This window comes from Lithobates pipiens, unplaced genomic scaffold (assembly GCF_037356315.1).
Source record: "Lithobates pipiens isolate NorthernLeopardFrog02 unplaced genomic scaffold, aLitPip1_a1.2 Scaffold_16, whole genome shotgun sequence".
NCBI classification, from domain to species: domain Eukaryota; kingdom Metazoa; phylum Chordata; class Amphibia; order Anura; family Ranidae; genus Lithobates; species Lithobates pipiens.
The window spans coordinates 123,375,333-123,400,955 of record NW_027507748.1 but is presented as its reverse complement, the minus strand read 5'-3'; the positions used below and the strand labels follow the sequence as shown (position 1 = coordinate 123,400,955).

General features: G+C 44.4%; 1 protein-coding gene across 1 annotated transcript in view; it reads right to left on the bottom strand.

The window, feature by feature from the left end:
• Positions 1-2,647: 2,647 nt before the first annotated feature.
• Positions 2,648-25,623, bottom strand: part of FAM222B (family with sequence similarity 222 member B) — a 297,231-nt gene continuing 274,255 nt past the window's right edge. The window contains exon 4 of the mRNA XM_077480400.1: positions 2,648-3,265. Within this exon, the coding sequence (XP_077336526.1) occupies positions 3,262-3,265 (4 nt within the window). The 3' untranslated portion in view covers positions 2,648-3,261. The remainder of the gene's footprint in view (positions 3,266-25,623) is intronic.

The window sequence follows — 25,623 nt, the reverse complement described above, 5'->3', positions numbered from 1 at the left end:
CTCCTAACTAAACCACAAATCTGAAACCACAAATCCACAATCGTTGCTAGGTAGCACCTCTAAACAAACAGTAAATTAAGGGAAGCTACACACATTTAATATACACTGAGTCTGTACTACACCCACATTCATTTTCAAGAAACATTTACAGGTCTCAACTTGGAGCTCAGCGATCCTATTTTTATTACTTATGTAATACCAAACTTTGTAGTACAGACGTACCTCAGACACGTCCACCCGAAAGTGCAAGTGCGTCTTTGGAAATCATGTTCACATACTGGAGCCTGGAGAGTTGTGGCAGGGCAGTTCAGCTGACTGGGCACAATGATTAATGCCAGTGATCAACTTATGGGATGCCAAAGGGTGCCCTGAGCCACACCTGTTTCCACAACTGCCAATACTCAATGCTTCATGAGACTGAAACTTAAAGCGTAAGTCCACTCAAAACTTCCCTGAAAAGAGTGGATTAGAATCTGCACCCATGTGGGGTTTGCTCTTGTTTCTGGGGCTCCATCAGAGTGACCTTTCTGCCTTACCATCCCAGTGACAATGGCTTCCCCAGACAGAAAGGGAATAAAGATTTGAAAGAAAAATGTAAACGTATTGTAGCTTATCATTCTTTAGTGTCCATGCACACTATAGGCATTTTCAGGAGTTTACAGGCAGAAAAAAATCCAATGTTTTTTTTTTTCCTGCCTGTGAACTCATATGCCCGTAAACTCCTGAAAACACCTATAGTGTGCATGGACTCATAGACTAACATGAAGGGGAGTTAAAGTGTTACTAAACCCACAACAGTAAAATCAGTGTGTATATGCAATAAAGCATGCTTGTTATACTCATTGTGGAACCTAAGGGGTTAATCCTCCGCATTGTGTAAAAAGGTTATTTGATCCTATCTTCTCTGATCCTCTCCTTCTCCCACAGTCCCCAAACCATCTCCTAAAAGTACAGAGCCTTGGAGCACTCTGCACATTCTAATTTTGGTGTGTACTGCTAGAGATTTTTTTTTTGTTTTTTTGGGGAGGAAGTTTGCATGTGATCAGCATTGTCCAGACAGGGTCAGGGGTCATTCAGCATCATAGGACAGTCAGAGCAGAATGAAAACTTCTCCTACAAGCTTTATCCAGACACTGTTAGAAGTCAAAAGACCGCTGATGAGAAAAGGTATTTAGCAGTTTTTATTTACTAAAATAATTGCATTCCATGTTCTGTGTACTGTGGGAGACCAGATATAGTGAATGCAGGGTCCTGGGTTTAGTAACACGTTTTGAGCTTTTAAACGCCTGTAGCAGCAGCTTCTTTGAGCTGCAGTGTGTCTAAAGCCCAATACAAACGATCAGACTTTGTACAAACTTTCCTGTGGACTTTTGTACAAATGGCGTTGGCCGTAAGTTTGTATTGCATACACACGATCTGACTTTTTGGGCAACAAACGCGAACGTAGTGACGTTTCAACGTACTGACGACACTTCAAAAGAGGACGTTCGACTACTCCAGCGCCACCTTTGGTGAACTTCTGTATTGTTGTCTGATCTTTTGCATTGGTTCTGAGCATGCGTGTTTGTACTTTGTACAAAAGTCTGATGGTTTTGTGTACACACAATCAGACTTTGCTCCATCGGACTTATGTTGTCAAAAAGTTTGTCCGTTCGCACAGCCAACAAAAGTCAGATGAAAACCGAAAAAGTTTGCGGTGGGATGTTGCACCAAAACAGCTAATTTGTATGTTTGTTGTCAAAAAGTCTGATCGTGTGTTACAGGCCTTTAGGCCGCGTACACACGCAGGGACTGTTCGCCCAACTTTGTCCGTCAAACAGTTTCGGCAAACAGTCCGCTCAAAATTAGCATGGACGGACATGGCCACACACGACGAACGAACAGTTTGCTGAAACCGTGCGCGATGACGTGAACGGCACGTACGACGGGACGAAAAATACGACGTCCTATACACTGCATTATAACTTTCGGCGTGTAAATCCTTTCTGAGCATGCGCGGAACTTAGTTTGACGAACAAGCCTACACACGAGGGGACTGTTCGCTGAAACAAAGTTTCAGCGGACAGTTTTTCGGAATTTCCGAAAAACCTTGTTCAGCGGACTGTTCGCTGAAACTGTCCGCTGAAAGCCCACACACTAGCGGACTGTCCGCCGAAACACTGTTCAGCGGACAAAGTTGGGCGAACAGTCCCCGCGTGTGTACGCGGCCTCAGATGTGGTGGCTGCATCAGTTTTCACTTTTCGGGCTAAACACATTTTCATCAAGTACAGAAAATGCCCGTTGATCTTTCCAGAAATGGAGTGTGCTTGTCACTTTATATGGGCTTAAAAGAAAGCACAAAGATCCTTATCTTTATTGTGTAAACTACTAATCCCATAGATCCACCATGTAACACAGGTGAACAAAGGTAAACATGTTTGAAGTCCAGCCTGTATGACAACCATGACCCCCCCGCCCAAAAGGATACAATGAAGAATGGAATGTAGACACTATGGGACAGGAAATGTATTATTTGCAGGATCACTGGGTGAAAATAGAGAAGAAAAAAAGCCTGAAAAGAAAAACAAAGCAGCCATATTATCTAAGGACAGGTAAACTACAATATATTGCAGTTTTGGTTTATTTTAAAATAAATATTATAACACACACCTTTCCAAGATAATTAGAATAGATTGCAGCAGCCTGCGTAGGTTACCTGCTATCTGCATGAATCATGTTCTTCTTACTCATGCTGTAATGATGTGACACAACGCACACCCTCCACCCCCATATACCTGATATCACCTGCAGCCTACACTCCTGGCTCTACCGGCGTCCTATCCCTACGCAGCATTCTAGGAAAACTGTTTATTCGCAGTACCACCACCCACCCCCGTTCTCTCTCCCACTCTATTGAACTCAATACAGATGGCAAACAATGTGAACAATACCAATAAGGAATAGCTGTATACACCAATTAGACTGATAAGCTGTCAGGAGCCACTGAACAATGCTGGTTAATGAGTTACTAGGAGGTTAGTAATACACTGCATGGTATGTGGTTCTTATGCAGAAGCAAATACCGCTCCTATCCAAATAATGTCATAAACTGTATTTGTTATAGTAACTTTATAAGTGTTACTGTGATATTGCTGGTAAACATATCTTCGACGTGACACCATTAAACAGACGTATTGTACTCAGCTTCCTTTATTAAAATCCTTGAAAGGAAAACATTTATGTTGCTTGAAATATGGGGTCTCTTTTCTCTTTTCGTGTAATCACCTGCAAGAGAGAAAAAAAGGAAGAATCAGATTGATTGTCAGAGGCGTCATGTTTTCTAGTATAACTTCAGGCATAGTTCCACTGCTATCTCGGCCTTTGCACGGTGCATTCAGACTGGTAAATTTTATAATTTGTTACATAGTTACATACTCAGTAAGATTGAATAAAGACACCAGTCCATCCTGAGTGAGTGTGGGTCTATAATTGTCCCTATCCCTGTACATTGTGTCTCATTAAGATGCTCATCTATAATATTATTATTTAAGGTACCCATATAGCACTGTCAATTTATGCAGCACTCTGCACATACATCACATTAGTCCCCACCCTCAAGGAGCCCACAATCCAAGGTCCCCAACTCGTATTCATATACTAGGGCCAGTATTGGACAGAAGCCAATTAACCTACCAGCATGTCTTTGGAGTAGTGGGAGGAAACCCATGCAGGTGCAGGGAGAACATGCAAACTCCAGGCATGTAGTGTCATGGTTGGGATTCAAACCAGCGACCCTTTTTACTGCTAGGCAAGAGTGCTACCCACGACACCACGGTACACCACTGTTCTGCTCACCAGTATAACACTGCTTTATGTGTACTGCCCGTCAACATCAACATTTTGAGTCTGTTCACACAACAGTGGTGCAGTGGCGTGCATGTTACTGTGTTTGTGCAATGTGGTGTCATTCATTCTGAATTGCACCCCAACTGATCATCCCAACATTCTTGCACTGCACCACAAAACAGAAAATGGAATACTTACCTTTCTGTAATTTTCCTTTCCCCGTGCCTATCAGTGGCAGCATGCGCATGGTTGGCTACTCTGCCCCCAGTGAACCACCAGGACCATTATAATTCTATAAAAGAAAGCCTCCATTCTGGTAACTAGATTCAGTTCAGCCATAAGAATAAGAAAAAGGGAGGGGAATATGCGGTCATGGATAGGCACCAGGAAAGAAAAATTAAGGAGAGGTAAGTATACAATTTCCACGGTGCCTTCATGGCAGCATACCCATGGTAAATAAATCACTATCACGGAGGGAATGCTGAAGAAAACAGAATTTTTAATTCTTCCTCCAAAAATCCCAGGGGTAAGACTAGTTGGATCTAGGCCAGCCTTTCTCAACCTTTTCAACACAGAGGAACCCTTGAAATAGTTCTCCGGTCTCGGGGAACCCCTGCTAAAGATTCAAAATCTACAACTTGTGATACAATGGTGTGATGGTCAGTTGGAAGAATGGTCCTTACACTTGTGGTCATTGGGAAGAATTACCTCCTTACAGATAGCTAAAAAGATCAATGATGCCAGTGGGAACTTATCTGAGAAGCAGAAATTGCCCAATGCTGAAGGAACCCCTAGCAACCTCTGGAGGAACTCAAGGGTTCCATGGAACCCTGGTTGAGAATCACTGATCTAGGCTGTAGTGAGCCATAAACGTGGAGAACGAGGACCAGCTTGCTGCCTTGCAGATTATCTCTGGAGAGATCTTTGCCAAGGCTGCCCATGAAAATAAAATCCCTTTTGTCGAGTGTGCATTCACTTTCTGGGGAACAGGAAGCCCACTAGCCCGGTAAGCCCTGTGTATAATCCACACAATCAATCCCTTATAAAGCGTTCTACCAGAAGATTTAGGGCCCATTTGGTGTCCGTGCCTTGAGGACAGAAACGAGAATGTGGGCGGGGGGAGGCGTTGCTTTCTTTTATAGAGTTATAATGGTCCTGTGGGTTGGCTGGGGGTGGAGCAGCTAACCATGTGTATGCTGCCATGAAGGCACCAGGAAAGTGTGTTACATTGGACTGGCAAAAATGCTGCATGCATGATTTCTGGTCCATAGTTTTGCATTGCAACCATTAAAATTCAGAGTCATTGACCCTCAAACAAGTATGCAGATCAGAAACAGAAGAAGTTTGCACAGGTAACTTTGTAAAGGAAACAAAGTTCTGAAAAAAAGAACCTCAGCACCAGCCAAACAGCTAGGGCAGGCCAGCAGTGGCCACTTCCAGTTTTTTCCTCATAACAGGTTTGTACAAGCAAGCTTTAACCAAGCATTTGCAAAGTTTTCTGAAAGCTTCAAGAATCTTTCCTGAGGCCAGCTTTATACGGAGCAAATTTGCTGCTAGGGGAATCCCTCCCGCCAAACCATTGCGTTCACCTGGCGGCCGGGGGGGGGGGGGGGGGCGAAGCAGTCCCCACCAAGAGAAAACAGTGAATATTGCTAGCGGCTATAACAGTCACAAGCAATAATCATATGTAAAATTTGGCAGGCTGGTTGTACCCAATTTGATTGAAGGATCAGTTTGGGTACATTCAGCCGGTTCCTGCTGGACTGGCCTAGATTCGAACCGTTTATGGTCGACATAACGCCTTAAAAAAATCCACCCCAGCTTGGGAATGTTAACACAGATCTTGAAGCATGTCTCAAGGCAATTTTTTTTTTAAAGTGGGCACAAAGGGTGCATATCCCAGTAAACAAATATTGATAATCGTAAAACAAGTGATTTAATCCAAGTGTACACAAGTAATTACATGTCCATCAATCAATGTAAACATATTCTGTGAAAAGTCCAGACCAGGGTTGACCAGATATTGCCCACAGTGATAATTATAAAGTGCCTTCAGTGTATGCTGCAAACACAAACACGTGCCCAAGTGCTTATCCCCAGTGCTCAGCTCCTTAGCAGAGAATAAAATCTGAACTAAAGGAGATCAACATGCGACTTGCTGCCAAACAGCTATAATGTCTTTCAAAAGCTCTGGCTCTGTGTGTTCAAAGGATGTCATAAATACCCCATATACAGAACTCTGACTCAGCAGTGTCTTGAAAAAGTATTCATACCTCTTAAAATTCTCCACATTTTGTCAACCAAAAACGTAAATGTATTTTATTGAGACTTTATGTGATAGACCATGCAAAGAGGCGCATAATTGTGAAGTGGAAGGAAAATGATAAATGGTTTGGCGTGCATTTGTAGAACCGCCTTTCACTGCAATTACAACTGCAAGTCTTTTTGGGGATGTCTCTACCAGCTTTGCTAGAGAGCTTAGAGAGTGACATTTTTGCCCATTTTTCTTAGAAAAATAGCTCAAGCTCTGTCAGATGTCTGTGAACAGCAATTTTTAAGTCTTGCCACAGATTCTCAATTGGATTTAAGTCTGGACTTTGACTGGGCCATTCTAACATATGAATATGCTTTGATCTAAACCATTTCATTGTAGCTCTGGCTGTATGTTTAGGATCGTTGTCCTGCTGGAAGGTGAACCTCCACCCAGCGCTGGTGCAAGAATTTTTGACACCCTAGGCGAAACCTCATTTTGCTGCTCCCCCCCATTGGCTCCACCCCTGACCCCACCCCCTTTGCAATATGTGACCCACCTGACCATTACACAAACACTGACCATTACACAAACACTGACCCATCTACCTGACCATTACACAAACACTGACCCACTTACCTGACCATTACACAAACACTGACCCACCTACCTGACCATTACACATACACTGACCCACCTACCTGACCATTACACAAACACTGACCCACCTACCTGACCATTACACAAACACTGACCCACCTACCTGACCATTACACAAACACTGACCCACCTACCTGACACACACTGACCTACCTACCTGACCATTACACACACACTGACCAACCTACCTGACCATTACACATACACTGACCTACCTGACCATTACACATACACTGACCCACCTACCTGACCATTACACATACACTGACCCACCTACCTGACACACACTGACCTACCTACCTGACCATTACACACACACTGACCCACCTACCTGACACACTACATTGACCCACCTACCTGACCATTACACACACACACACACTGACCCACCTACCTGACCATCATACACACTGACCCACCTACCTGACACATTACACTGACCTACCTGACCATTACACACACCTACCTACCTGACTCCTATTTCCTGCACTACTCACCCCATCCCCCACACACAGCTCGCTGTAGATAGGGAGGATCCACCCTCCTCCTCACCTCTGCTCCATGGACCATCACATCCAGGTTGTCCTCAGCACTGGGCGGGCGGTGTTGCTCTCTGGTGCCCCCGCTGGCCGGGAGGTCAGCTAACAGATGCTGCACCTCTCGATGCTCTGATCTCCACCAAGCCCCGCCCCTCCTCTGCAAACACACACACAGCGCCGCTCCAGAGGGACAGGCTGGAGCAAAGGAGTCCCGAAGCGGCGCTGTGAGCTTTTACTCTGAAGAGAGCGAGGGAACAGCGGGGCGCTCAGCAGGACACATCGGGGGGATTGGAGGCATGATACAGAGGCCTTGGCTGCGCCCTGGGGGGTAGTGTGCCCTAGGCGGCTGCCTACTCCGCCTAGTGGTAGCACCGGCCCTGCCTCCACCCCAGTCTCAAGACTTTTGCTATGCTTTTGCTAATGCTATGTACACACGATCGGACATTCCGACAACAAAACCGTGGATTTTTTTCCGACGGATGTTGTCTCAAACTCGTCTTGCATACACACGGTCACACACATGTTGTCGGAAATTCCAAATGTCAAGAACGCGGTGAGGTACAACACGTACAACAAGTTGAGAAAAATTAAGTTCAATAGCCAATGCGGCTCTTCAGCTTGATTCCGAGTATGTGTGGACTTTTGTGCGTCGGAATTGTGTACACACGCTCGGAATTTACAGTGTCCAAATGTCAAATATTTCAGCTTATCAGTGAATAGATGTGGTGGCTCAATCATTTTTCTTTTTTTTAAGGATGAGTACATTTTCTACAAGTACACAAAATTTTCTCTTGACCCTGGTAGAAATGTTGTGTCCCTGTAAAATCCTGACAATTCAAACAATGTTATCTGCCTCCCCAGCTATCTTCTATGAACTAGTAAACAAATTTCCTACATGTAAAAATGGGGAGAGGAGGAGGCGTTTGTAGCCGTAATCAGGAGAGCAGCCTAGGGTGACAATGCTTTTTTTTTCTTTTGCGGAGGGGAGATTTAGATACTCCTTAAAGCGGAGTTCCACCCATTTAAAAGTCAGCAGCTACAAAAAATGTAGCTGCTGACTTTTAATATTCAGACACTCACCTGTCCCACGTTCCAGCGATGCGAGCACAGGAAGTCTTGCTCCTCTGCCCCTCCTCTCCACGGCGCCGACATTCTAATTGTGGGCGCCCGGCTGTGGCTTCACAGTCGGGTGTGCACTCTGCATGTGCGAGCCGCGCTGCGCACTATGAATGGCCGGGCAATCTTCTGGGACCTGTGATGTGTCCCAGAAGTTTGTGGGGAGGGGGGAGAGGTGATCTTCCTTCCGGCGGTGCGGCACCAGGGGAGGAAGTGGGAGCCCCCCCCCAAAAAAAAATTAGATGCCAAATGTGGCATGTCAGGGGGTCACCAGCACTTAACCACTTGCCAACCTGCCGCCGCAGTTTTACTGCGGCAGAATGGCACGGCTGGGCTAAACGACGTTACGTAACGTCGCTTCTCCCTGTGGCCACTAGGGGCGCGCCGCCGATCACTCGTGACAAACACAGATTCCGGTTCTCTGAGGGGAGAAGGGACTGATCATCTGTTCATACAAAGTAAGAACAACAATCTGTCATCTCCCCTAGACAGTCCCATCCCCCCTTCAGTTAGAACACAGAGAGGGAACACAATTAACCCCTTGTTCACCCCCTAGTGTTAACCCCTTCCCTGCCAGTGACATTTTTACAGTAATCAGTGCATTTTTATAGCACTGATCACTGTATAAATGCCAATGGTCCCAAAAATGTATCAAAAGTGTCTGATGTGTCCGGCATAATGTCGCAGTCCCAATAAAAATCGCTGCCATTACTAATAAAATAAATAAATAAAAATGCTATAAATCTATACCCTATTTTGTAGACGTTATAACTTTTGCGCAAACCAATCAATATACGCTTATTGTAATTTTTATTACCAAAAATATGCAGAAGAATACATATCAGCCTAAACTGAGAAAAAATTTGCTTTTAAAAAAAACAAAAAACGGGGATAGTTATCATAGCAAAAAAGTATAAACTACTGTGTTTTTTTCAAAATTGTCGCTCTTTTTTTGTTTACAGTGCAAAAAATAAAAACTGCAGAGATGATCAAATACCACCAAAATAAAGCTCTATTTGTGGGGAAAAAAGGACATCAATTTTGTTTGGATGCAGCGCCGCACGACTGCGCACTTGTCAGTTAAATCGATGCAGTGCCGAATCGCAAAAAATGGCCTGGTCATTCAGCAGCCAAATCTTCAAACAGTTAAAGCGGAAGTTCCATTTTTGGGTGGAGCACTTTACTGAGGGAGCTTGCCACAATTGTTTAAAGTGACAGTCAGCACTCCTATTAAGATAAAGGTTTACCTCCCCAAGAGGATCTCTATATTGCTTTTAAGCCTTGTCCATACCATCTTCAGATTGTATAAAAGCATTATGTGCAGAAAGCCTTTGCAAAGCTTTTTGGTAAGGTTTGAACAGCTTTCCTGAAGCCTTTAAAGTGCCCTTTAACTCCAGTTTGGTTAATTCAAACATTTAATGATGGAAGTGCTGACTGTCACTTTAACAAGCTGCTTCAAGCTTTCAACAAGTTTCAAGTAGTGCTGAAGCTTATTGAAATCCTGTTAGGACACATTTGCACCTTGGCATGCTGGTGTGTTTTGTTATCGTGTTTATGTGCTAGGGCAATCTTTTCAGTCTGGCAATGCACCAAAACATCTATTTTTGGCAAGTAATACACTGTGGTGTGCCTCAATATATGCATTTTGGAGCTGTGTTGCCGTAGTTAATTAGTGGGCCATTTAAAATTTGTGACACACCGCACTCTGCATACACTTTGTGAAGGCTTAATAAATATACACTCCACTTCTCTAAATATTAAGGGTTCATCTACACTTTTGTTTGGGGGGTGGTAAAACAGGCGGTCGCCTTAATCTTAGACAACAGCCAGAGGGGGTTATATACATGGTGCAGCAAAAATGATACCCCACGTAGCATATGGCAGACAGTACCACTGCTGAATGTGACCCATTGAGGCCTGGTTCACACCTATGAATTGTTTAGCATGTTTTCAGTTTTTGAAGAAACACACTACAGTCCATTTAACATGGTTTCCTGTGGATGTAGTATACATCTGTGCATTTTATGGAAAGGGCCAGGGTTTTATTTCTGGTTTTTGGTTCCATAGACTTCAATGGATGAAAAGCATGTATTGAAAAACGCAAAATGCACCTGTAATATGCAAACTGCAAATTGCATAAGTGTGAATCCGGCCTTAGGCTGGATTCACACCTATGCATTTTTAGTGCTTTTATTCATTTTTCAGATTTGCACTAGTCCATTTAACATGGTTTCCTGGCGCATCATGGCAGCACACACACTGGGTTGTGACTCCGCCCCTCATAACCTGATAGGATTGGTTAGCTATAAGTGTTGAAGAGGAGTCCACCACTGCATTCTCCTTTTTTTTCCTTACCTGTTAGGACTGACGGGATAAAGCACGGACCTCTTACCGCTTCCCTCCAGCTAGGTTCAGCCTCTACTAGTTGGAAGCCCTGACTGTACAGTCTCTAAACCAGCTATATACGGGGACCCCACTCTGATGGTCTCAGAGGACTTGTATTTTTCATTTTTCTTAAACAGGCTCAGAACACTCTGCAACGGCCTCCATCTTTTCCTCCACGTAACCTCTTACCTGCCTTCGCTTAGGCCACTCTCTGTTTTTTTCTGTCATCTTTTTTTTTCTCCCATACTACTGAGCCTTTAGTAGTCCAGATTTATTGCCCTTTCCAACTTGTTAGCTGTGATCGGCTTGGCGGCGTGACCAGAAATGACGCGAGTCTCTTCTCGCCAGTTTCAAAGATTGAGTCGGGTGCTGCGGATCGCCGTGGCGCCAACCTCACTTCCGCCATGATGGCGGTCTATTTAAAAATGACTCCTTATGCTTTACAGCCTTACAGTTGGTTCCCCAATCCCCATGCTTACTCTCTGCATTTCTGCATCTGTTTATTGCTGCCACTAGTACTACTAATGCCTCGTACACACGATCAAACAATCCGGTGGAAAAGTCCGGCAAACTCAAGTCCGCCGGACAATCCGCCCGTGTGTAGGCTCGAGCGGACTTTTTTTACCCAAAAGTCTGGCCGACTAAGAAAGTATTTTTGCACTCCAATATGTCCGCCGGACTCGCATTTTGGCGGACAGTACGGCCGTGTGTGTGCTAGTCTGCTGTACTTTTGAAATGAGTGGACTTTTCCCGCGCGGAGAAAAGTCTGCTCATTTTGAGCGCGTCACCAGGTAGCCAGGGCCTGCGAAGGAGGCGCCGCTGGCTCCGTCACCTGGTATGTACTTAAAGGGGAACCCCTATGCCAAAAAATCGGCGGGTGGGTCCCCCCTAGGTCCATATCGACCCTTATCGGAGCACGCTACCCGGCCGGCCAGGAAAGGGGGTGGGGACGAGCGAGCAGAAGTTCCGTGTGTGGGCAAGTAGCTCGTTCGGAAAGTCTGGCAGATACTCCGGCGGAAATTCCGCCAGACTAAGTCCGCCGGATAGTCTGCTACGTGTGTACGCGGCATAAGTCTTCTGACCTGGTAAAACGCTGCTATCACCTTTTGTTTCTCTTATGGACGGGTGCCTATCCTGTTACTGAGCTTCACCGGGATTAACCCTTCTCTTTCCAGATATACTCTATCTGTTGCTCTTGGAGGCCGCTGCCCCAGCAGACCATCCACAGCCAGTGAGGTAAGAGGCATCATATTTGGGTAAGTAGTGAAGAGGAGTAAAAGAGAGCCACGCCACTAATATCCCTTTATCCTGATAGCTCTGGCAGGTCATCAAGATCATCTCACTCCAAACGTAGGGAATGATCCCCATTTAGGCATTCACACTCCAGAAGAAGCCGGTCAAGAACCTCCTCCCACCACCACAGTAAATTGTCATCCTCTCACCAAGCGCAGCATAGCCACCATACCCGACCTGCAGCTAATGCCTGCTGGGTGTGCGGAGCGCAAGCCCTCCATAAAAGGTTAGCTTGGCAGATATGTGCTGAAGAAGCGACCAGGCAAAAGGAATTGGATGCATTAGAAGTGTCGAATATAATCAGATAATCTGTTCTGCAGGTGTCAGCCACAGAACCAATTAGACCAGTTCAAAGCACATCAGCGACAATCTCTTCCATTCCGCAGGAATCATATGGCTCATCAGCTGAAGAAGATTCTCCAGTGTCAGTCGGTTTTGATTTTGCTTTAATAGACCCTTTCACAAGGTCAGTAAAGGAGGCGATTGGTTGGGAGGAACCAAAGGAAACACCCCGCAAGCTCAGGAAATACTTTCCTAACTTAAAAAGAGACCCAGAGACCTTCCCTTTTATCGATGAGCTTGAAAAGTTAATTAAAAATTAGTGGCAAAAAACCAACAAAAAGTCTAGCCTGAACAACAGGATAGCAAAGCTATATCCTTTAAAAGAATCAGCTATAAACCCTCTCATTGTGGCACCTGTAGTAGACGATTCACTAATGCGTCTGGCTAGACACGTGACATTGCTGATAGAGGACGCAGTGACTTTCAGAGATGTCTTGGACCGAAAAAATTGACTTCGACCTCAAGAAAGCCTATTCAGCAGAGGGAGTAGCCTGCAGACCAGCTATCCCCCCTAGCAGCGGTTGGCAGAGCAATTAACAGCTGGACCTCCAATGTTGAAAAACTACTGTCAGAAGCAGCTGACCAGGAGAGAATCGTATCTGCTCTACAGGAACTCAGCCTAGCAGGAGACTTCATAGCCAAAGCTGCAGTAGATATAATAAGATCAGCAGAAAGGGCGGTGTTGTCTTTGGTTATGTCCAGAAGAGCCCTATGGTTAAAACCGTGGGTTGCAGATACAAATCAAAGCAAAGCAAAGCAAAGCAAAGCTTCCAAATCTAACTTATGCAAGATCCCCTACAACGGAACCAACCTCTTCGGCCCCAAGTTAGACTTGGCTATCTCAAAAGTTCCGGGTGGAAAATCAGGCCTTATCCCCTCTGACCATAGGCTGAAGCGGCAAAAGATTCCCCCTTTTAGATGCAATCTTCCTGAAAGATACCGAGAAGCGAGATCATACAGACCAGGCAAAGAGTTCAAATGGAATTGGTTGAATACCCAATCATCTTTCCTGAGGACACAGAAACAAAAAGCTCCCAGTATCGGGGACCAGCTAAAGTCGTTGTGATGGCACCTCCATCCAGCCTGTGTTAGTGGGAGCCAGGCTCAGGCTATTTACACAGGTATGGGCAGATCATATAAAGGATCAGTGGATGATATCCACAATCTGAGAGGGCCACAAATGAGTAGACAGCGGCGTGCAGGCGCACTGAGCATGCCGCTGCTAACAATGATATGCCATTAGTGGCGGCTCCCGTGCGCATGTGCGGGAGTGATGTCATGCATAGTATCCCATTATGCTTTACCTGTGCAGGGATACAAAGAGGAAGTAAACCCATAGGGGTTTACTTCCTCTTTAAATTGGAACAAAAGCAAGCTGGATCCAACCCAATTGATGATCTTTTTGGGAGCAGAACACAGTGGGTCTCCCTCAAGAAAAAATAGGACCATTGGTCCAGAAAATAAGAAGATTAATGGAAGCAACACACTTATCTAACAGGACATGCCTCAGCATATTGGGATCCATGTCTGCCACCTTCCCAATGGTCTGGTGGTCCCAATGGCATACAAGGACATTCCAGATCTCATTCCTGAAGCAATGGAATGAAACATCAATGAACCAACGAATCTTCATCAACAAATTGGTAAAACAATCTGCATGTTGGTGGACATGAGTCAGCAACCTAAAACGTCCACACATTGTGCCCCCTCAGCTGGAAATAACCATGTCAGGCACCAGCCTCCAGGGTTGGGGAGCACATTGCCAAGATTAGGCGGCCCATTGCCGTTGTTTTTTTTGCCCCTGGGGCACTACGCCCCAACATCCTGGAGCTCAGGGCCACCTTTCAGGCTCTTCTAGCGTTCCGGCCATTCCTCACAGGAAAGAGTGTATTAGTACGCATGTACAATACGGTGGCAGTAAATAACTTCCGGAGGCAGGGGGGCACCCGGAGCAGCTCTCTCATGCAGGAGGTGCGCCCTATTCTCGACTGGGCCCAGATCCATTTGGAAGACCTGAAAGCGGTGTACGCCCCAGCAGTGCAGAACCAACTTGCGGACGATCTAAGCAGAATGTTCATCTTGAACAATGAATGGTCACAAAGTCACCAGGCCTTCCCCCTTCTAACATACAAGTGGGGCATTCCCGATATCGGCAGCAACCCCAATGAACAACAAGTGTGCCAAGTTCCTGGCAAGAGTCGCCTATCCAACGGCATCAGGAGTCGACTGTATTCATTACCAGTGGAGGCTCCGTCTAGGTTATATATTTCCTCCAATTCCCTTAATAGCCAGATTCCTGGCCAGACTGAGGAACTCAATCTCCACAGTGATAGCGGTACAGAGGACCCATTACCCCTTCTGGTAACTCCGGATTTACTCTCACAGGGCCAGTTCCTACATCCAGCACCAGAAAGACTACACCTAATGGCTTGGAAATTGAAAGGGAGAGGTTATTAGATCAAGGTTGCTCTTTAAGGGTGGTGGCTACCTTGCAACAGGCCAGGAAGAAGTAAACTATCAACACTTATAATTTGGGAAAGATTTACTACATTAGCACAACAACTGTCCTGGAATCCACTTTTTCCAGCGGTGTCACAAATTCTCAAATTTTTACAACTAGGCCTGGAAAAGAGTCTAAGTTTGAGTACCATAAAGGTTAAAATATCTGCCTTATCAACCATGATGGGAATAAAATGGGCCTCCAATCCCCTAATAATTCAATTTCAAAAAGCATGCTTGAAAATAAGACCACCTAGAAAGCCGACCTTCCCAACATGGGACTTATCAATAGTTCTAGAGGCCTTATCAAAAGAACCCTTTTTTCCTTTGGAGTCGATATCCTTATGGGATTTAACGCTCAAATTAACCTTTTTAGTGGCAATAACCTCTGCAAAAAGAGTGCCCGAATTGCATGCACTATCAAGGAAAGAGCTTCCCCTGGTTTTCTATCCTGATAGGGTTGTTCTAAGACCGTCTGAACAATTCATATTTAAAGTGGTATCTGCTTTCCACTTCAGTCCAGAGATCAATTTACCAGCGTCCCTTACTAGCCAAGGGAATCCACATCCATTGGATATCAAATCAGTTATTTCTCCATATCTGGAGGCTACTAACCCATTCAGGAAAGCAGAAAACTTGCTAATTATACCACATGGCGCTAAGAAAGGCCAGGTAGATTCTTCCAGGACAATAGCCTCTTGGCTAATAAAGATCATTAAGAGGGTGTATGTGATCCAGCTTCTTCCAATACCCAATGACTTGAAGGCTCATTTGACCAGGGCAGTGGCGACATCTTGGGCAGCATATTGTAGAGTGTCGCAGAAAACGATTTGCAAGGCAGCAACCTGGTCTTCTAGAACCATGTTCATGCCTCATTACAGAATAGACCTGACTAGGTTAACAATGGTTGAATTTGGAAGATCGATCATTAAAGCTAATTCTTCCATATCCTGTGGATAAAAAAAAAATCTTTGAAAAGCACTCACCCATGTAGCAAGTTATTTCCCAGTGTGTGTGCTGCCATGATGCGTCAGAAAAAATGAAAATGGCAGCACACAGATACCCACCCATCTAAGGTAATAGATACTGAGAATGCAGTGGTGGACTCCTCTTCAACACTTATAGCTAACCAGTCCTATCAGGTTGTGGGGGGTCGGAGTCACAACCCAGTGTTGTGGGATGTGTCAGGAAAGGAAAATTACAGAAAGGTGAGTATTCATTTTTCCGTTTTCCTATGGAACACGTTCTGTACAAATCTGCAAAATGCAAAAAGCACTAAAAATGCATAGGTGTGAATCCATCCTTAAAGGATAACTCCACTTTCGTGGGAAAAAATAATTGCTAAATAAAAAAAATAATAATATAGCGTATACAATTGCATCACAATTTATATTGTAATTGAATGTTATTAAAAATTACCTTTCCTTTTCAATCTGTAGCTCTGTCTTTTTCTGAGACTGCAATGCAATATGGCTACCTGGAGGTGTTCTTTAAGTGAATGGGGCCGCACCAACACTGCCATGTGGTACAGTGGTGTGGGCTTTACAAGATTCTGGCTGGGTTCAGACTGATACGAATTGGTCATGCGTTTCCCCCGCAATTCGCATGACAGGAGAATGTGACCGGCTCTCAATGGAGCTGGTTCACACAGCTCCAGGATGGCCGCAGTCCGTATTTTAAAAGGGTCCTGTGCGTCTTTGACTCTGTTTCAGGTGCCAGTTCAGGCAAAAATTCAGATCCTCCTCCCCCCTCCATCTTCACATTTGGCACATAATTTTTTCCTTCCCCTGCAGCCTTCTGGGACAAGTCACAGGCCCCATAAAACTACAGGACCATTCAGATAGCGCAGAGTGGCTCGCGTATGCGCAGTGAGCAGACAGCTGTGAAGCCGCAAGCAGTCATAGTCAGCTGCCCACAGCTAGTATGCCAGTGCCAGGGACCAAAACCTGGAGAAGAAATCTGCCTGGTGAGGATAACGCTGGATCCTGGGGCAGGTGCGTGTCTGTTTATTGAAAGTCAACAGTTATGCCGCGTACACACGAGCGGACTTTTGAACATCCAAAGTCCGACGGAATGATTCCGTCAGACTATTCGATCGTGTGTGGGCTGCAACGGACTTTTGATTCGCCAAAGTCTGACGGACTTTAGAATATGGAACATGCTTCAAATTTTTCCGACGGAACTCCGCCGGACCCGGTCCCTCCGAAAAATTTGCTCGTGTGTATGCTATTCCGACGGACTAAAACCGACGCTAGGGCAGCTATTGGCTACTGGCTATGAACTTCCTTATTCGAGTCCAGTCGTACGTCATCACGTTCGAATCCATCGGAGTTTAGTGTGATTGTGTGTGGCCAAGTCCGCTCAGTCGAAAAGTCCGTCAGAACTCTGTCGGAACTCCGGCAGAACTCCTTCGGAAGTCTGTCGGACATAAGTTCTCTCGTGTGTACGGGGCTTTACAGTTTTTGTAGCGGCTGACTTTCATTTTTCAAAATATGACTGAAAAACTGCTTTAATACAAATTAATCTTAACCCCTTCCTGCCTGCCCTGGCGACCTTTTAAAAAATGCAAAAAGTTGTGAACACCTGGGGGTGGGAAAGATCAGGTAATCACTTGACCACTGTGATGGGCTTTAACTGTGGTCACATGCTCCAGAGCCTACCAGGAGACCAAAAGCTGTCTTTCACAGCTCGATTTCTGAGCTTGGTGCATGCAGTGAGCGTACTCTCAGCACAGAAACATCGGCCACCCAGTGATGCATATATCTGACGTGTGGGCATTAAAAGTCCACCCTTTTGTGACTGCATGTGTGTTAGGCAGTCAAAAAGGGGTTGGAAAAAATGTCCTTGATTAAGCTCCCTCCCGCAGGGTGAAATGCATTGGGGGCATGACTGAGGCTGTCATTCATCCTTTTACGTGGATCTGCTTAATGATGTGCAGCACATGGACATTTTTTTCTGCCATGTTGAAGCTTGGAGGCGGGATGAGCTCTCATCCTGACCAGCACTCGTTGCAGTTGGCTTTGGACTACACCTCTGACTTGAGCGACACCCACATTTTCTACTTTTGGGTCATAAAGGGGTTATTATAGATTAGAAATATGCCTATCGCTGACTTAGCACAGGCTCTGTGGCTGTCATCCTAATTCTGCCTACTGACCTAACCAAGCATGCAGAAGACAGTTTATGAATTTTCAGACTTCACTTCTTGCATGCTTGACCCTGTTTCTAGGTAGGTGGTCGAGGATGAACACATTTATAAATAAGCCTTCAATGGCAGCTCCCAGAACGACATTACTGTCCAGATCACATTTGGCTTTGTGTACCTTTATTTAGGTGTAATGTTAATAAGCATTTTTTTCTTAATTTGAATGGCAGCTTTCAATCGCCGTTTCATAGTTTTGGTAAACATCTAAGTTCCTACTTTACATACATGCCAAATTATTGTTTTACAGCCTTCTTTATATGAACATATGCCATTGAAAAAAAATCTTTTCTTTTTTTTTTTTTTTCTGCTACTTTGGGTCAACAGTAAAAACAGGCTGACACTATTGTGTATTGTACATTTAACAATATGCTTTGTTTGCAGACATCAAAGACAGGAGCTTTAGGAGATTTTATTTGTTGCACAGCTGCTCCTTTTGCTGCACAGGGCTGGATGGTAGAGCCTACATGGTGTCATGATTATAAAAAGCACATATTTATTATATTTAACATACATGTAAATCTTAACTGGCCACATACCAGGCCACATGTCCTCAACATGGGGGGTGGGGGGGCTCAGCTTTGGGGCAGTACCTTGTCCCCATCTTGATGGGGACCAGGGCCTCTTTCCCACAACCCCGACCAGTCATTGTGGGGGTCTGCGGGCAGGGGGCTTATCAGAATTTGGAAGTATGGGGCACATATTATCCCACTCATGGCATTTCATTTCCTTAACCACTGTAAATCCTAAACATTTGCCATAAAAAAAATCAATGTTTGCTGCCACCTTATTTCATCCTTTGTTGCTTCTCAGTGTTGCTAATCTCCTGCAGCCTTTTATATCCACTTCCTGTCTTCATGCATACACTCCAGTGATGGTTGCAGGGAATTTCACAGGGCTGCTTCTCTGGAGATAAAAAGAGCAGACCATGCCTGCACATAATGGGCTCCATTCACAACAGCAGATTGCATGCGGTATTTAGGGGTTTTCCCAAATATCGCATGCCATCCAGAAAATGTCAATTCACTATTGCTTAATGCGGTATTTAAAAAATAAAGTAAAAAACACTCGGTAAATAATACAACAAACAGTAAAAGTCAATTCACAAAAGGGAGGGGGATGTGTGCAGTGAATAAGTACTGGTTCCCACATGTGAAATTAAAGGAACCGGCAGCAGCCAGCATCCTTAACAACCAATAAACAACATGGTTGTTAAGGACACAGTAGCTGCCCGCTCCTTAACAACCAATGAGTCATCACTTGTCAGCGGGGTTCCCCGCTGACAGCCTAATGTAAGAAAAATAAATAAGAAAAAAATAATTGTGGGGAACACGGGGGGGGGGGGGGGGTGTGTGCCTTGGGGCAGCACACTCTGGCCAGTCGTTGTGGGGGTCTGCAGGCAGGAGGCTTATCGGAATCTGGAAGTATAGGCTACATATTATCCCTACTCCACCAAAAAAAAAAAAATGAAGTGAAAAAAAAGACAGAAGGTAGTTTTTGACAAGTTCTTTATTAAAATAAATAAATAATAAAATAAATGACCCCCGGTGTAGATCATCATCAAGCACGATGCCCTCCGCCACCGCTGACCTGAAGAAAAAAAAAGAAACGCTCCCATTGAAGGCTTCTGCCATCTGACAGCTCCACCACTCCTCCTGGAGGAGGAGCATTTGAGTGACAGCATCTTCATCGCCCATTTACAAGTCATGGTGCATTGTGGGAGAATAGTAATATAAGCAATGTGAATTCCTTTATTTGCAGCTAATCCAGCCAAAAACACACTTTCAATTCTAAGGCAACAGTAACTTGCTCACTGTATTGTATCTATGAAGCGTTACCTTATATACACTTTAAATGTATATTTTTAAAAACAAAGTTGCAAAGCAATTCACTCAGTAAAAGTGCATGTTCATTTGATCTATGTAAATATTATTATGCCCTGTGATGAGCGAATGATTTTCATAGATTTATAATGCAAAATACCGCATTTGGCCACTAGATGGCACTAAGTATGATAGGAATTTGCTATAGTTCTTGGTTCCATATAGTGGCCAAATGCGGCATGTTTGTTTTAAATCCATGAACATTTTTAACCAGGATGAGAGTGCATGCACTTTTACTGGGTGAATTGCCTTGCAAATGTTTTATAAGAACGCCTCTTATGCCACGTACACACGATCAGACTATCCGGTGGACTTGGTGGACAATTCGCCCGTGTGTGGGCTCCGACTGACTTTTTTTTCCCAAAAGTCCGGTGGACTTAGAAAGTAGTTTTGACTCAAAAATTGTCACTTCGCTGGCCCCGTCACCTGGTATGGACTTAAAGGGGAAGTCCTACGCCGAAAAAACGGTATGGGGGTCGCCCCCAAGGTCCATATAAGACCCTTATTCGAGTGCGCAACCTGGCCGGTCAGGCCGCCCCCACCCCAAAGCACCTTGTCCCCATGTTGATGAGGACAAGGGCCTCTTCCCGACAACCCTGGCCGTTGGTTGTCGGGGTCTGCGGGTGGGGGGCTTATCGGAATCCGGGAGCCCCCTTTAATAAGGGGGGCCCAGATACCGACCCCCCACCCTATGTGAATGAGTATGGGGTACAATGTACCCCTACCCATTCACCTGGTGAAAAAAATGTAAATAAAACACAACACAAGGTTTCAAAATCATTTATTGCACAGCTCCGGGGGTCTTCTTCCGTATTGGGGGTCTTCCCGCCGGACTCCCCCGCTATCTTCTGCTAGCTCTTTTACTAGGGGAGGAGCCCGGCTTTCTTCTTCGTCACCGCCTGGGGGTCTTCTTCCGACTTCGGGGGTCTTGTCCCCCTCTTTGGTTCTTCTTGCCGGGCCTCCGCTTTCTTCCTTTAGCTCTTTTACTAGCGGTGGCCCGGTCTTCTGTCTCCGCCTCCTCTTCTTCCGACTTGGGGGGTCTTGTCCCCCTCTTCGGGCCTCCGCTCCTACTTCCAGCTCTTTTACTAGCAGTGGCCCGGTTTTCTGACGCCGAAGTAGGAAGAAGAGGCGGCGGCGACAGAAGACCTAGTCCGCCTGAAAAGTCCGGTTGTGTGTGGGCAGGTCCGCTCGTTCGGAAAGTCCGGCGGACTTTCCTGGTGGTTTGTCCACCAGACTAAGTCCGCCGGATAGTCTGATCGTGTGTACGCAGCATTAGTGTCAATGATTAGGCACAGGAGGTAGGAGTGATCAGCAAGCTCTTGACTCTACTACTCAATGTACACTACTACATGGGTTTTGAATGAACAGCTCTAAAAGCATCTCTACAATTACAGGCTTTTGTGCAACGTGAGCACTGCTACTCAATGCAAACTATGTTTATGTTTAATCGACCAGAAGGTGCCTGGTGTATTGTAGACTGCAGTTATAAAGAGACTCTAAAAATGATTTTTCATAAAATCTTCGGCACATGGACTTTTGTATCTTCCATACAAAAATAATATTAAAACGTTATTTGTAGTGAAACAAATTCAACTTAAAGTAATACTGATGTGTTCCAGTGCTACAGATTTAAATCAACGAACAGCTAAAGGATTAAGAAGGCATGTTTCCCCTCTCACTCATACAGCAGCTGCAACATTTGGCACACACACTTTTTTTTTTAATGTAACTTGCTGAGTTCAGCAATTTTACAGCATGTTTTGATTGCTCACAGGTGGGACAGATTTATGCACGTCCAAGAATTTCTTTTTTTATATAACTATGCGTGTCCTAACAAAAAGGTGCATTCAAAATAGCTGATGTGTAATAACAGCCGTTATCTGTTTATTAAAGAGAAACAAACACGGCACTTAAAATATATGATAAAATATATCTAATTAAAACTTTGTCTAGGATTTTCAAAAAATTATATTGTTTATTGAATTATAATAGTAAATTATTGCTAAGCTATGTAAAAAAAAAAAGAAAAAAAAAAAAAAAGTGTAGTGAACCTTTCCCTGGCAGAGCAGTTTTGTATTTTTTGCACATGCATTAAAATTGTCATTTTAGGCCTGAAGATTAGGTAATCCTCCAAACACATGAATATGGTGCAAAACATTAATAAGAGGGATTAACACCAGAAAAGTGGCGTAGCAGTTTTATTGAATTCTGCCCTATATATTTTCCAGGAGAGACCCTAGAGCAGCCTTTCTCAAATTGTGCAACATAGAGGAACCCTTGAAATTACTTTCTGGGCTCGGGGAACCCCTGCTAAATATTATGGGTTAAAGATGTGGCGCTCTCTAGAATAAATAATGCAAATGCAATCAATAAAATAAATTCATCCAAATAAGTAAAAATTAAAATAAATAATAAATGTGAACAGTCCAAATGGGAAAGAAATTCCACCAAACAAGAACTAATCACCATCCATCACGTCAAATAGAAAAGTAGTAATAGGATCCTATCACCTTCACCCAATAAGACTGACCCTTACCGTCAGTGCATGGGTAATGCACATATAATAAAAATGGCTCAGATAGTGATTCGTCCAAATCAGAGCGATGATGTAAATCTCCTCACAACATAGGGCAAAGTCAGAGACCTCTAGACATGGCTCAGTAATCATGGAAATATAAAAACACACCGCTCATTGCACAAGCATCTTAGAATAAGTTCAGCGTTTTATGAAAAGTAAAAAAACACACTCACATTTTGTAGGACAAAATATGCAAGATAAGAAGCGACCAGCGCTTCTAACCAACAAGGTGGCCGCTGAGCATAGGGAAGAATGCTCCTTTTAACTATGGCCATTGGGAAGAATTACGTCTTTGTAGATAGCCAAAAAGATCATTAGTGTTAGTGGGAACTTTTCTGAGGGGCAAAAACTGCTCATTACTCAAGGAACCCCTAGCAACCCTATTATTATTATTTAAGGTACTTATATAGTGCTGTCAATTTACGCAGCACTTTACATATACATTGTACATTCACATCAGTCCCTACCCTCAAGGAGCTTACAATCTAAGGTCCCTAACTCACATTTATATACTAGGGCCAATTTAGACAGAAGCCAATTAACCTACCAGCATGTCTTTGGAGTGTGGGAGGAAACCAGAGTACCTGGAGGAAACCCATGTAGGCACAGGGAGAACATGAAAACTCCAGGCAGGTAGTGTCGTGGTTGGGATTCAAACCAGCGACCCTTTTTACTGCTAGGCAAGAGTGATACCCAGTAGACCACACAGAACCCTGGTTGAGAAATCCTGCCCTAGAAAATACAATGGTGGTAGTTGCAATATTTTATGTCACACAAGTGCATATTTTCAGTAAAAACCCCTTTATTTATTTTTTGTAAATTCTTTTTATTGAATTTAAAAGTTAAGGTATACAGTGCCTTACAAAAGTATTCACCCCTTTGGCTTTTTACCTATTTTGTTATATTACAGCCTTTAGTTCAATGATTTTTTTAATCTGAATGATATGTGATGGATCAGAACACAATAGTCTAAGTTGGGGAAGTAAAATTAGAAAAATATATACATAAAACTATTTTTCAGAAATAAAAAAATGATAATTGGCATGTCTGTATGTATTCACCCCCTTTGTTGAGAAGCCCATAAAAAGCTCTGGTGGAACCAGTTACCTCCAGAAGTCACATAATTAGTGAAATGATGTCCACCTGTGTGCAATCTAAGTGTCACATGATCTGTCATTACATATACACACCTTTTTGAAAGGTTGCAGAGGCTGCAACATCTAAGCAAGAGGCACCACTAACCAAGCACTGCCATGAAGACCAAGGAACTCTCCAAACAAGTAAGGGGCAATGTTGTTGAGAAGTGCAAGTCAGGGTTAAGTTATAAAAAAAATATCCAAATCTTTGATGATCCTTAGGAGCACCATCAAATCTATCATAACCAAATGGAAAGAACATGGCACAACAGCAAACCTGCCAAGAGACAGCCGCACACCAATACTCACGGACCAGGCAAGGAGGGTTTTAATCAGAGAGGCAGCACAGAGACCTAAGGTAACCCTGGAGGAGCTGCAGAGTACGACAGCAGAAACTGGAGTATCTGTATGTAGTGGCGGGCTCCTGAAGAGCTGGCACTATGTGATTTCAAAATTTAACTTTACACAAACTACAGTTTGGTTTGGGTCTATTTGCCTAAATTTGACTTCTGTGTCAGTCTGACTGGGCTGTGAGATGTTCAGCCTGGCCACAGAGGGGCGCTGTCTCCGGTGGCAGGCGTGGAACTATGGTCTGGTTGGGCATTTAATTTACTTTCTCTCTGAGTCAGGTCAGTGGGAGTGGCCCTCCCGCTGTGCCCTCTGGAAGAGGGTGTTTAAGATGCAGAGGTCACGTGGTTCGGGGTTCCAGTCCAGTATGCTGTGCTGATTACATGGTCCTGGTCCTCCTGTCCAGCCCCCAGGAAGGCTATGGCCTGGGGTGCGGATCCACCCGACTTTAATGCCTCGGGACTGGCTAGCCCAAGGCAAGGGAAGGATTCCAAGGTGGATGGGTGCTGTCTCAGATTCAGGAGAGACCCATTGAGCTTCCAGTATTCCAGGGGAGGACTCTTTAGAAGAATACTACGTACGGGTTGGTTTTCTTAACAAGAGCCTGGAAGGGCTGAAGTAACCAAGAGAATTCGAATTTGTGGATATCGCCAAGCAGGCTAAAAGATCCAGGTATCCTACAAGTGTTCTGCCGCTTAGTTTCCCTATGTGTTCTGCAACAACGTCGGTGATAAAGACTTTATTCCTGAGTAAACACCTGGTTGGTTGCTAGGCCTTGTGAGAGAGGGACTGTCCAATCTGAGTGTTCATCCAGCTGCGAATTGCTATTCTCTGGATGCAGTCAAAGTAAGCAAGTTCTTTAACGTTTTTGGACTTTGACATTGAGAGTACCTGAACTTTCCTTTCCAACCCTCTGATCCCAAGTTAAAGACTGTTCAATGGTTTGAGTTTTTGTAAATAAAATCCATTCAAGTGGACCTATTGTCAGTCTCAAGTTACTGGGCCATCTACCACAGGACATCCCCTAGACGTGAAACAAGGAGAATGAAAGGTAACGGTAAGCCCAAAAATAACCATCAGACCCTTCGTGGGTGAGTGCTACATGTACATAAGAACGACAATAAGTCGTAAGCTCCATGGAGTTGGGCTTTATGGCAGAGTGGCCAAAAGAAAGCCATTACTTTAAGCAAAAAACCAAATGGCACGTTTTGAGTTTGCAAAAAGGCACGTGGGAGACTCCCAAAATGTATGGAGGAAGGTGCTCTGGTCTGATGAGACTAACATTGAACTTTTTGGCCATCAAAGACAATGCTATGTCTGGCTTAAACCCAACACATCACATCATATGACCCAAAGAACACCATCCAGCAGTCGTGACTGGGAAATTGGTCAGAGTTGAGGGAAAGATGGATGGTGCTAAATACAGGAATATTCTTGAGCAAAATCTGTACACTCTGTGTGTGGCCTGGGAACCTCAGACAACTTCTGTCTAGGAGAGAAAAAGGCTTTCTTTCTTCTCTTTTCATCTGGTCATCCAGCCATTAAGGTTTTACACTATCTGGAGC